A 12,133-nucleotide genomic window follows, 5' to 3' on the forward strand; every position below is an offset into this window, starting at 1 on the left:
CAGGCATACCTATTCACTGTTTATCCGTTGAATTGTACATAAGTTGCCCAGTCAACTCGTCTTTCCTCGTGGTTTTCAGTTGAGTAATAATGAACATAGGAAAATCTTAGAATGGCTGAAAATATGTAGCGGTATCACGTACTTGCGTAGGGAAGTTGCTTGGATTTTTGGCCAAGGTTATACTTTGATATTATTATATTAGTTAGATCATGGGGGCAGTAGTTGTTGGATTGTATGCTCATCATTTTCAAGTATTAATATTGGAAAGAGAACACACAGAGGTGTTATATGGGCCAGCAGGGCGGTTGACTGTTCAGGTGCAATATTGAGAGGGAGTATACGACACATGCACAACCAGACAGCACAACTGATAAAGCTTGGCAATACGACCGAGCCGCAACACAAGATAAACTACCAGCCATTACCACTATTCAGCGTTCGGACGATGGATCTTCATATTACGGCATTCCCATGGCTTCTCTTGTCTAGTTTCTTAACATTGGTTCCGAAAGACACCAAAGTTTCGTATTTCTAAAGAAGAGAAGAAGATGCGGTCGAGTTCTACCGCGCCAGAGATTGGGGGTTAATGTTAGAATTAGCTTCGCAGGGAGTTGATGATTACAAGGTGTCTAAAGCTATCGGCCTGTTAGCACTATTTGATATGCTAGGTAATCAGATATTCGGTCACAGAGGTATCAAATATGCCCACTGACATATTTGACTTGGGGATCAAGTTATCATGAGTTAATCAAACCTAGATCTTACCTGACTGTACTGTATTGCAACGAATGTAGAATATGCGGTCGATTGTTTGCCTCAGATTTACCTATTCAGCCTTACCATGTCGCATTGTGACCGCTTAGTATGGACCATACGACTGTCAATATGCGATACCCGGCTGCCACTATACGGGATAATATATGGCAACACATCAGCAAGGCGGGCCAGAGTCTCTCGTGCGTCTGACGTAAGGATAGTCATCAACTGTTTTTTCATGGCTTCCTCCAATGCTCTTAGATATATTTAGGTCGGCCAACAGGAAACAGGCTTCGCATTGTTGTCCAGGCCATGGACTATGGCAGCACGCTAGGATGGATGTATACACAACATTCAATTTCCGAGCCTCAAGTGGCCCGGTCATTGTCCGATAAACACTTCGCTTATCGAATCTGAGTCAGGGCGGGCTGACATCTCAAACCCATCTCGACTGAGCTTGTAATGAACGGTGCCAGATCCAACCGTCGTTCACCTGAAGGGTCAGATCTCTTGTGGGGTGGTTTTTCTGATGGAAATGGCCATAGGCTGAAACGTCAAATGGGGATCATCGCGACTTGCTGATGTTATCTGTGCTTAGTTTTGTTAACCTACGGCCTGGTGCTCGCCGGCCGGCCCGACTACTTTGGGTAAACCAACAAAAGTCGCTAAGAATCGCGACGGGCAAATAAACATGGACAGGAGGCCGAGCTGAAATCAGCACTGGTAGGGCTGAGCATTATATAGTGCATAAGAAAGCTGGGTGCGCATGTACTGCATACTCCGCATGACTAACGTGTGCATCGTGGCTGGATGCTGTACGACTTCACCTGCGATTCTGCAGGTATACCAGAAGCGTCTTACTGCATGAGATATGATTGGTCAACGCAACACGCACGAATCTGACTTCGTGCAAGTTGGGGGTTCTAATAATTATGCCAGGCATGCAAACCTTCATAGGGTCATTTAAAATCTGACATCAGCCGTGGTCTGCACCAGATGAACAGGTCACAAATCTGACATGCTGTCACAGTCACGTCCGTACATGACCAACAAAGAGTTGAATCGCTTCATCGTAAAGCGTCTGTGTCAGGGGGGATGAGTTTGCGGTCGAATGGCTGCATTAGGTATCAATTTTACGCTCGGCGCTCTCCGTCCATGCTCAGCGTCAGCGAGATCCGACAACTTCTTGTTTGTAAGGTGGCCGAAGGTTTTCTGCGGTAAAATACCTCATGACATCCGATACATGGGGTTGAGGCTTGGTAAGGACGCTCAGATAATATAAGATTTGGGTTTGAGAATGCACTTCGGTCCGTCGCGTAGCTGTGTGAAGCAAAGGAAAGCAGAGTAAAGCAAATCGTAAGGAACAGGGCAAGATCAGCGGTCAAGCCCATGGCATGCACAAAGTTAGAACAAGAAACGAGCCATAAGGCGAAGCTGTCAGATCATGGCAGAGGTCTGGGCTGTGCAAACAAACCTGGAAGTTGACTAGGAAGCGCGGACAAACTTCTGCCAAGCTTTCCGGCTAGTGGGACTGGAAATTGGACCGAGTAAAGCAGCTGCCGCCAAAAACCCAGTCAGCAATTTACCACGGTGGGTAACTGTGACGCAGCATCTTGTATGAAGGACAAATATCTGACAGAAGGCAAAATTGTCGCATACGCAACACAATCAACCTGCGGAGGTTTTTCTTTAAAGCTTGGGCTCACCAATGGCCCAGTACGGATCCGTACGCATATGCCTGGCTCCAGAAGCCCAGCCTACCTGCAGTGACCAGTAAAGCATTTTAGCTGTCAGAATGGTGGTCAATAATTACAGTAGATGGACGCACGAATTTGGCGCTAATACATAGTTAGTAAAATGCGAAGAGATTGCCCATGTTGGCTCAAACAAGGATCGCATAACGTCTTGTCAGGGGCTTTTCTGCACGAGACCTGGTCTGTCCAATGACTATAAGCCCCGAGGGATGAAGGAAGCTCAGCCCGACAGTCCCGTCTCTCTTATTGACGCAGGGGATTTTGCGACGGTCTCTCATTCGTCTGAGAGCTACCTAGGACTGCCTTAATATAGTCTAGACTAGAGCATGCCCCTTTCGCTTCCATGCTCCTTTGGCTCCAACGGGAGATTAACCTTTTAGCAATGGTCCCATCGAGCCCGCAAAAGCGTGGAGCTTGGGCGCATGGAACAGACCTTCATCGGGTAATTTTGATCAGACATGGCAGTTATTTCTAGCAGATCCGTTGTAACTTCACATAGGTAAACTGGTGGAGTAGGTACCAGGCCTCAGATAGACAGCCGTCCAGCGACGTGAATCTGGGGCACTTGCTGCCTGTGGTCAGCAACATCGTGGAGCACATCGCCATGTAAGAGGCGCCCTGTGCTGTGCTGTGCCGCCTACCCACTTCTGGGCTAATGTTTTCTATCGTCAAAGCCTTGGTACCGCAGCACCTTTTCCTTCTTCTTCTTCTTTCTTACCACCCCATCCAACATCTTCAGACATTTTCGTCTACCACACTCTTTTCCCCTCCTCAGCACGTCAGCCTAAACGTTGCAGTCACTCTTTTTATAAGTCACTCATTCCGCCCTGTAGAGCCTCACCCGCGGTTTCTATAATCCACTCTTCGACGCCAATCGAATATTCAGTGATATTACTGTTTCAGAAAACTCTAATACTCTAATATCATACTCACCTTCAAGATGCGCTTCACCATCGCCGCCGCTTTGGCCTTTGCCACCACTGCCTTTGCGCAGACCGCTGGCTTCGATGCCATGACTACTCCCGCCCAGAACGAGAACGTACCTGCCGGCGAGACCTACACAATTGTGTGGCAGCAGGGCACATACACCACTGGTACCGTGACCCTGTCTCTGCTTGGTGGTGAGACTGCAGCCACTCTTGTCGACCTCGGAAGCTTCGCCTGTAAGTTACCAACTACACCAATCTGTAAATGCAGACGAGTGAGAAGAACAGCTGCTGACATTGACATTAGCCGGCGTTGACAACGCTGCCGGTAGCTACACGTGGGCAGTTGACTCTTCCCTGGGTTCTGCCGCCACCTACGGTATCAAGATCACCTTGGACAGCGACAGCTCTGTCTTCCAGTACTCTTTCCCCTTCGTAAGTGACATTATATGAACTCCATCGTGGAAAACAAGACACTAACCTACCTCGCAGCACATCACTGCTGGTAGCTCCTCCACAAGCTCTTCTGTTAGCGCCGCTGGCTACCCAACTGCTGCTGCCCCTAGCTCTTCCAGCTCCTCCAGTGCCGCCTCTACCTACGCTGCTTCTGCCCCCACCGTGACTGCCTCAGTCAGCAGCACTGTCGTTGCCAGCGTCTCTTCTTCCAGCTTCCCATCTTTCACGCCTTCCGGCACCGCTGGCGTCAGTGGTATTGCCACCGGCACCGGTATCTCCACCGTGAGGTCTTCCTCAACCGGCTCTGCCAGCAGCACTGCTACTCCCGTCACCACCAACGGCGCTCCCCGTGCCGCTGTTGGTGTCACCGGATTCTTGGGACTCGTCGCTGCCATCTTCATGTTGTAAGAAGTTGCGCAGCATCCTGCGTTCTTTGATTTCAGCATGGCATAATTTCATTTCGGCAATTGTACACGGTTACGTTTCAACGGTTTCCTTCTGTGCATAATCCTGATCCGGTGGGTCTCAAAAAAGGGCCTGCGGGCATATACATATTGCATCATGCGGTGGTCATGGAGGAAGTTGTATGGCATAGGGACAAATCTAGAGGCAATTTTTTTAAACACGAAAATATGATATCCACTACACGACTAGTCAGCCGTTCTAGATCTCAAGTAAACACCCAGAATATGTCCGTTTGAACGTGGCCGCAGATGACACGAGAAGAAACCTCTAATATCGTACATTGATCTTCGTCCCCAGCCAACAGCCGGTATCAAATATTGTTGGTCCGTACAACGGTATCTCCAAAACTGCTAGAGGTTGTGCTGGCAGGTTGTGCAAAAGCAATGTTCTCCGCATTTAGTATGGCATTGATCTATGGTTGGTTAAGATCTAACCTACTTGCATATGCAGTGCAAACATCATGGCTGCGGTTGCCAATTAGAGAAGCATTGGCCTGCCAGCCAAATGGTTTTTATTTATTTATTTTCTTTTACTTCTACAATAAATACCAACAAGCGTTCAAAACATGGACAGCTCATTAACAGGTTTGCTGCTCGGAGCCAAACATGAAGTATGAATGCCGTGAGCAGACGGCTTGCGGAAACGATTAGCTGTAGTCGTGGTATTTACCATGTATCCCTTGTTGTACATAGCATGAAACTCTGTCGCCCAAAAACAAATTGGAGTCTGTCGCAAAATGAATACGAAGTGGGTATCGCAAGATGCTACTGTACATTCTCTATGCTGGGTAGTCCAGTTTTCCAAACACTACGTCGTATCCTGAACCTGGTCCATTGCTGATCTTCAGTTTCGGCATTAGAAACTCAATATTAGCAACTGCTGTAACCAGGAGAGCACGTAGCAGCAAAATTTATCGGAATGATACTAAGATTGTTGGTTATGCTGAATGTCAATTGTAAATTCTCAATCCAAAAGCCGTCGCGGCCAAGTTTCACCATTTCGCTAGGCGAAGCCGTCTGCAGCGGACCAAATATCCAGCGTGTCGCCGTGATGGCGGTACGATGAAAGAACGGCAAGACCACTAGAGCAGATTCTTTGCTCAAGGTGTCATTGATGCTTGTGCATCTAAACAGTGTCGTACCTAACCCCATGATTTCCGGCATTCAACGGATCAGACAAAAAGCACGATACAATTTAAGCAGTATTGGTGGAACCAAATTCGGAGAGTCTTGTGGAAGGTTATTCTCTTCTCGAAATCGCCAGTTCTCTGGTCAACCAGAAGGTAGCATCTATCTCTATCCATCTCATCATGGCATTGTGTATCCCAGAAACTCCCATCGCATTTACCCGCTAATAACATAACAAACAATTATTTTCCCCCCTTAATGACCGCCAATCTGGCCCCTTGGTAGCGGCGATACCCATGAAAAGAGCAGATTCATAGCAATCATGATAATTCCAATGATCCAAAATGCTTTGGCGTAGTCGGTGCCGTTGTCCATGAAGCGGAAGATGATAGCAAAGATGACACCTCCCAAGTTGCCTCCTGCGCCGGTAGTACCAGACACAAAACCATTGGCATGTGGGTGGACGTGAGGCACGAGAGAGAAGTTTGCTCCGTTGCCGGCTTCTAGGAAGATGGCCATGAGCGCGATCAGGCCGAACATGGTTGACTGGTTGTGCGAATCGACTCTGCCAACGATGATGAGAAGGACACCAGTAACACAACCACAAACCAAGATCCAAATCTTCTTTGCCCATAGGTTGCGACCGGTGGCTCTATAAACGATATCGCTGATCATTCCACCAAGGGGTCGAGTGACGAAGTTCAGAAACCCGAACATGGCAGCCCAATTGGAAGCGTTGGTTTGTCCAAGCGCAGGGAAGTTTTTGACGTAGTAGGCGCTGAGGATAGAGTTGATTGCAAGCTCACCACCGAAAGAACAGAAGTACGTCGAGACGTGGAAAGCCGTCTGCAAAGAGAGTAACACTCTCAACCCCTCCTTGAAGGTTGGCTTGTTGACAATTTCGCCCTTTGCTGTCTCGAGCATCTCATCCTTGGATAGGGCAGCTTCGTGATCCCAGTGCTTCTCGCTCTTGTGCTCATGCCTTTCCTTCTCCTTATCCACACTGGAAGGGGAAGTGACATTACTAGGGACTTTATCCACGACAACTCCAGGAACGTCGACGACACCCCCCGTTGGTGTCTCAACACCGTGTTGGTGCAGGTTTTCTTCCGCATGGAGATGTCTTTCGGACCACTTTCCAGTTGGAGTATCAGGGCACAGTAAGATCATACCAAGAGCTGTAGCGAGGACAATGATCAGAGGAACGATGAATGTAACTCTCCAAGCTGCACCATCTGAAAGCCCGCGGCCTTTCAGCGAGTCGAACACGGCGGGCATGATGAAGTAAGTTATACCACCACCAGCGTTGCCCCAGCCACCAGTGAGAGCATTGGCAGTCCCCACAACGTTCTTGTCAAAGAATCCAGTCGACCAGACCATACAAGGAACGAAAGCACCACCCAATATACCGATGAAGAAGCGGCTGACGTAGAGACCACTGGCGTTCTGAACAAGTGGTGCGAGGCCGAGAGGGATGGATCCCACGAAAAGGAGGCCGGCGAACACCCATCGTGGACCAAATTGATCGCAAAGCGGTCCGGCAACGAAACGGATAGCGAGACTGTATTGGGACATGTCAGTTGTTGCGATATGCAACGGATCATTGCTGTGGGAACTCACGTTGCGACCAATGAGACGATGTTCGAATTTGCTACCTCCGCTGGTGTCAAGTGCAGATTGGCTTTGATAGTGTGGGTCAGCTGGAAAGGCTGTTAGTGACTATAAACAACCTGAAGTTTAGGTTATTACATACAAGTGGTGGAAACGTGTACCAAGCCCAGAATGCAGTCATGAAACCAAACCAGGAAAAGAAGAATACCCGCCCATAGACGTCGATGGGGTTAAAGAAGGGCACTGAGCGAGCCTTGCGATTGATTGGGTTGATTTCGGGTCGAGCCCACAGATAAGATACCTTCATCTTGCTGGTGTAATATGATCAAATATTCAATGAGAAGTTTGTAAGGCTGGTGTTCCCAAACAGTATTGATACTACTGATGCTTTTCTGAACTGCTTGAGGTCTGATGAAACTGGATGATTTGACCCTGGCGACCAGTTCGGATATATAGATACAAGGTGTTAGGTTCTCTATGAATATCTGAGAGAAGCTGTCGCAATGAGCATCTCCGGAATTCAACTTTAAGGTGGGCCAGACCCATTCAAGCCCTCCACAACGTCCCAGACTCGTCTTTTCCGCGGGAGATCCTTGTGGGGATTGTTGCTGGGTTGGGTAGGCGCCGCTAGTGCTTCCTTTGGAAAGACTACTGTATCATCAAAGACTATTCAAAGATAGACCTAAGATTAATGATGCATATAATGGGTGGATAGACTGATGTTTGACAAGACAGACTAATGAAGTCAAGGCCTTTAAGAGAGATGACACGAGTGTGCCTAATGACGCCAATCGCAGATAAGTATGTACAATGAAGTAATGTCTCGAAGATATTGTGTAGAGTTCTGGTGTTGCCCTATCAAAGACTCTGTCATGTTGTGATTGAACCTGGGCACTAAGAAAGTCGCGTTGGTGAATATTGCGCCTGGAGTACGACAGCGAAAGATGTCAAAACTTCCTTACAATTCCTACCGTCGTGGTAGACGCAACGACTACAATCTCGACCAGCTGAGTGCGTGGCGGCCTTTCTAAGCGGCTGGATAGGATGTGTATCAGCATATCCCACGTTGTAAGAGAAAAAAGAACGGCTTATACTGTAGATTCTTGCTTCTCCGTTATCAGCCTTTTGGCACTACAGTAACATGTGCCGGATGGAAAACCTCACTAGCCCTGGTACCAATGGCACAGGTCCTTGTAAATAAACCTTAGCATTTCTTGGGCTGGATAAGGGATGATAAGAACAGAACGTTGTGTGTAACCGTCCCTTATCTCTCGAGGGCTGTTTATGCTTGGACCGAAAATAGTCGGCTCCACCCGCCCAGAGATAAGCAGGAGAGCTGTAGTTGGCCTGTATGTCCCGACAACGACGTCAGTCAAATCTCCGCGGAATCTGGGGTGCCTTTCACGAGAAGCCCGCAGTGCTGGTCAATACGGTGGAGCGAAACGTCCTATTGATGTGACGTTGGCCAGCACCAGACGAGGTCTATCACGGTGTGAAGCTGATGCGGGAGGGCGCCGTGCCGCTCAGTGGCAGCGAATGTCTTTTTGGACATACCTAGAGTGGCAGACATTGATCTCCGTGAGATTGGTAGTCTAGTATCGGTTAGCATTCTAGTCTCGACCAAAGGCAGGGGAGGCAGACTATAAATCTACGAATATGGTGATATCAAGCTGTCGTCCAAGTAAACTTTGCCATGAGCCGCAGCGATTTGTCACGAGAAACAAATCTATATCGGGGGCGTAACGCTAGATTTGGTTAGCGTGCCCCCACGCTGTCACCCGTTTGGAAACTTGCTGATGCGCCTGGGAGAAGGTCGAATACAAATCTGTGGATTTGATTGAACCAAAATGGCGTGATCAAGAACCACATCAAGTTCTTTGAAAGTCAACCCATAGTTATACTGTCGTAAAATAATACATAGAACAACGGTTTTTAATCCCAAATATTGCTTGAGTTTTGTCATGACCTGAAGATTGGCCACGTCGATGCGAGCGCATAACATGACGTTTGCTCTTGACTGTGTCGGCCGGCTTCTACCGGCTGTCGGTGTTCAAGCAGAGCATCGTTACGGCAACAACGGAGACCAGCATGCAACGGATGGATTCGACTCCATTGCGCAGCTTGTCCATATTTGAAGCCTGAAAACATGGTCAACTTGAATTTGAACTTGTAGCCATGCCGTTGTTAAGTATTATGTTTCCCAGTGCCTCAGGACTGCTCTTGAAGGATGTTATGCGAGGATCTTGTCATCTCATACACAACCGTGGCGAGTACAAAATCGCAAATATTGTACTTGACGCCCGTGCGGTTGTTCTAATAGAAGCAACACGAATCGACCTGAGATGGATTCGAAAATCTGGGGTTTGAAAAAGAAAAGAAAAAGTGGAAGAACCGGTGCAAGAAACTCCTGGACGCAGGCTAAGCACCCTGCGGCACGGTTTGATACGGCATCTTTCATCATCTCGAATCTGCTTGATTGATATTGGCAGTCGTCAAAAATATCCTAGCTGGGATGAGGCGCTTATCAACCGGCTTTAAAGCGCGAGAGAAGCCGTGACTGAGGTATATCCCACGGCAGAGAACCGGCAGGAATGAAACATAGCGCCAAGCGAAGTCTAGGAGGTAGTATTGTTCTCTCGTTCTCACCTATATCATGTGAAGAGAAAGGCACTTATCCCAAACCGGAAACGAAGTATCGCCAGAGTAGATGATTACGACGCTAAGGCTAACTTTTGTCTGTTTTCAGATACACAAACACTATCTTCCATAGTCTTTCCCAGGAGATCAACCAACAAAAAAAAGGAGAAAAAAAGGGAAAAGATAAAACCCTGACAGCCGCCCAGCATCCATCAAAGAGACTGTCAAGCTGGGTGGACACAACATGACCGTGGGCAACTTTTTCAGCGTTCCAAACAATGTCATACAGCCCTCGCTAATTCGGACTGTTGCATTTGTGAGGTCCAACCACATCGGCTGGTATACCTTATAACGGTAGTCGGTTAGCTCCACTCGGTAGTCGGTATCCCGTGTAACAGCCGGACAGTCGCCTTCGCCAAGGCTTGGAGAAAACTGCAAGCCAGCCGCAAGGAATGTGACATGTCCAGAACGTCATAGACAAGTATGTTGCCTCAGAGCACCGACTCAACTATGGCGAGGCAGCCCAGCAGGTTTCTCACACTGGCTGATTGGATGACGAGGTCACATGTTGGGTTGGATTGAGTACGGCGCATGGACAAGCTAGTAAAACACAATCGCACAACTTCCCATCAGGAGCGCTGCGCACTGGTTTCGATTGTGGGCCCTCAAACGACTCGTGTTGTCAAAAGCTAGCGAACTTGACCAGACACTTGATACCTTAGAGTAGCCCGGACCGTCACCGCCCAAGGCATTGGAATTCCAGCCAACGTTCCACTCTTTCGGTTGTCGGTTTCTTAGTTCTGTCATCCACCACGGCTACAAGTGGGCTGCTGGGTGTAACCATCATGATTCCTAGGTGAGGCCGTCACAACTACCTGATAGCCGTGCCGCCATGGCGCTCATGCGGATAATTTCATCAAGTTTTCTTTCTGAAATAGACCGTACTTCCACAAGTGGCGTTGTTTGTTTCAATAGGCATGATCAATTTCAATTTACACGGTTCGTATATCCAGCCATTATCTTACCAGTGGTTTAACTACTGAACAATTATCAACATGCATGCGTCAAAGGAAGAACACTCTTCGGCGGACAGTAACAACACGGACTCAATCCTAGGATTGGAAGTACTCTCATTTGCCCCAAAGCCACTTCCGACCCACCAGAACTTTCTGTCGAGTTTGTTGAATCATATGCAGGAGGAAGTTCGACCATCTATTTTCGCCGAGTTTGAGCTCGTACTCTTGACCTTGTAAGTGTTTGGTCCCAATCGGGGGCAGACATACATTACTGTGCTGCATGAGATGAGGTTCCTAACCTTGAGCATTGCATAGATTCACTGGAATACAAGATGCGATTTCCTTCCCCGACTACCACTGTTTTGCCTCGAATCAGACAGGAAACACAGTATTTCTAATGCTCGCCATTGTACTGCCCGAATTCGACGGTGACATGTTCATCACTGCCAATATAGGTGCGGCGCTGGGGTTCTTCCTCTTTGCAGGGTGGCTGACTGGCCAGGTGAGCCACCTGGTCGGCCCGAGGCAACGCTGGTGGCTGGTCCTGTGCAACTTGTTCCAATCAGCCCTCGTGTTTGCTGCAGCAGCAATCCAGTATGTCTACGGCACAGAAAAGGAAGGCCCGGCAGCTGTCACGGTTGTTGCGCTGCTGGCGTTTGCATCCGGGAGTCAGGTGGTGCAGTCGCGGTCACTGGCAATCACAGAGATTTCGACGGCCATGGCGACTGCTGCTTGGGTGGATCTGATGATTGATCCGCACATGTTCACGCGGGATAATCGATCTCGCAACAGGAGGCTTTGTTTCCTCGTTGCCTTGGTTCTTGGAACACTGGTGGGTGCTGGCATCTACAAGACAGCCGGCTCGGCGCCAGCCATCGCCCTCTCAGCTGCTGGCAAACTCCTGGTGACCGTCATGTACTTGTTTAATGGCTCCCAGGAGCCGAAGGGAGATGACATTGAGGCTGGATCTTCATGCCCGTCTGTGCTTGTGAGCAACTCGAGAGACTCGTCGAAGCCTCCACTGCCATGATAAATGATGGCCATCAAGTAGACTCAATATAGTATATGTCGTCATGACAGCATCGCCTGAATAGCTATGTACGTTGAAAAGGTGCAGTCGCCGAGGGTCCAGCTCCACATCAGCAAGACGGATGGATAAATGAATGAATGAATAAATGAATGAATGGAGCGGAGCCAAAGTGCGACCCACCTGGCTACCACCGAGCCACGGTGCATACATAACCTCACTATGCATCAGCTTCCATTATCAAATTGATTCGGTTCTGAGGATCATGGTAATGCAATGTAATGAGTCACATGATCTGGTGATGGTGGCGTCGTATTCGAAGCGCGTCTCGGTGGGGCCCGCGTCCCCCCCACCCCCC

At 48.6% G+C, this 12,133-nt stretch overlaps 3 protein-coding genes across 3 annotated transcripts; 2 read left to right on the forward strand and 1 right to left on the reverse strand.

Moving 5' to 3' along the window:
* Positions 1–3,450: 3,450 nt before the first annotated feature.
* BKA67DRAFT_530256 (Ser-Thr-rich glycosyl-phosphatidyl-inositol-anchored membrane family-domain-containing protein) lies at positions 3,451–4,838 on the forward strand (the record flags this gene model as incomplete). Its single annotated transcript, XM_046099213.1, has 4 exons — positions 3,451–3,673; positions 3,744–3,871; positions 3,929–4,296; positions 4,808–4,838. The coding sequence occupies 4 exons, from the start codon at positions 3,451–3,453 to the stop codon at positions 4,836–4,838; spliced, it is 750 nt and encodes a 249-aa protein (XP_045964272.1).
* Positions 4,839–5,739: 901 nt separating this feature from the next.
* On the reverse strand, positions 5,740–7,402 carry BKA67DRAFT_530257 (nitrate transporter; the record flags this gene model as incomplete). Its single annotated transcript, XM_046099214.1, has 3 exons — positions 5,740–7,045; positions 7,105–7,184; positions 7,238–7,402. The coding sequence occupies 3 exons, from the start codon at positions 7,400–7,402 to the stop codon at positions 5,740–5,742; spliced, it is 1,551 nt and encodes a 516-aa protein (XP_045964273.1).
* Positions 7,403–10,787: 3,385 nt separating this feature from the next.
* BKA67DRAFT_530259 (uncharacterized protein) lies at positions 10,788–11,778 on the forward strand (the record flags this gene model as incomplete). Its single annotated transcript, XM_046099215.1, has 2 exons — positions 10,788–10,981; positions 11,064–11,778. 2 exons carry the CDS (start codon positions 10,788–10,790, stop codon positions 11,776–11,778), a joined length of 909 nt encoding a protein of 302 aa, XP_045964274.1.
* Between the last annotated feature and the right edge of the window lie 355 nt (positions 11,779–12,133).

This window comes from Truncatella angustata (genome assembly GCF_020726525.1).
Source record: "Truncatella angustata strain MPI-SDFR-AT-0073 chromosome Unknown BKA67scaffold_1, whole genome shotgun sequence".
Lineage (NCBI taxonomy): Eukaryota > Fungi > Ascomycota > Sordariomycetes > Amphisphaeriales > Sporocadaceae > Truncatella > Truncatella angustata.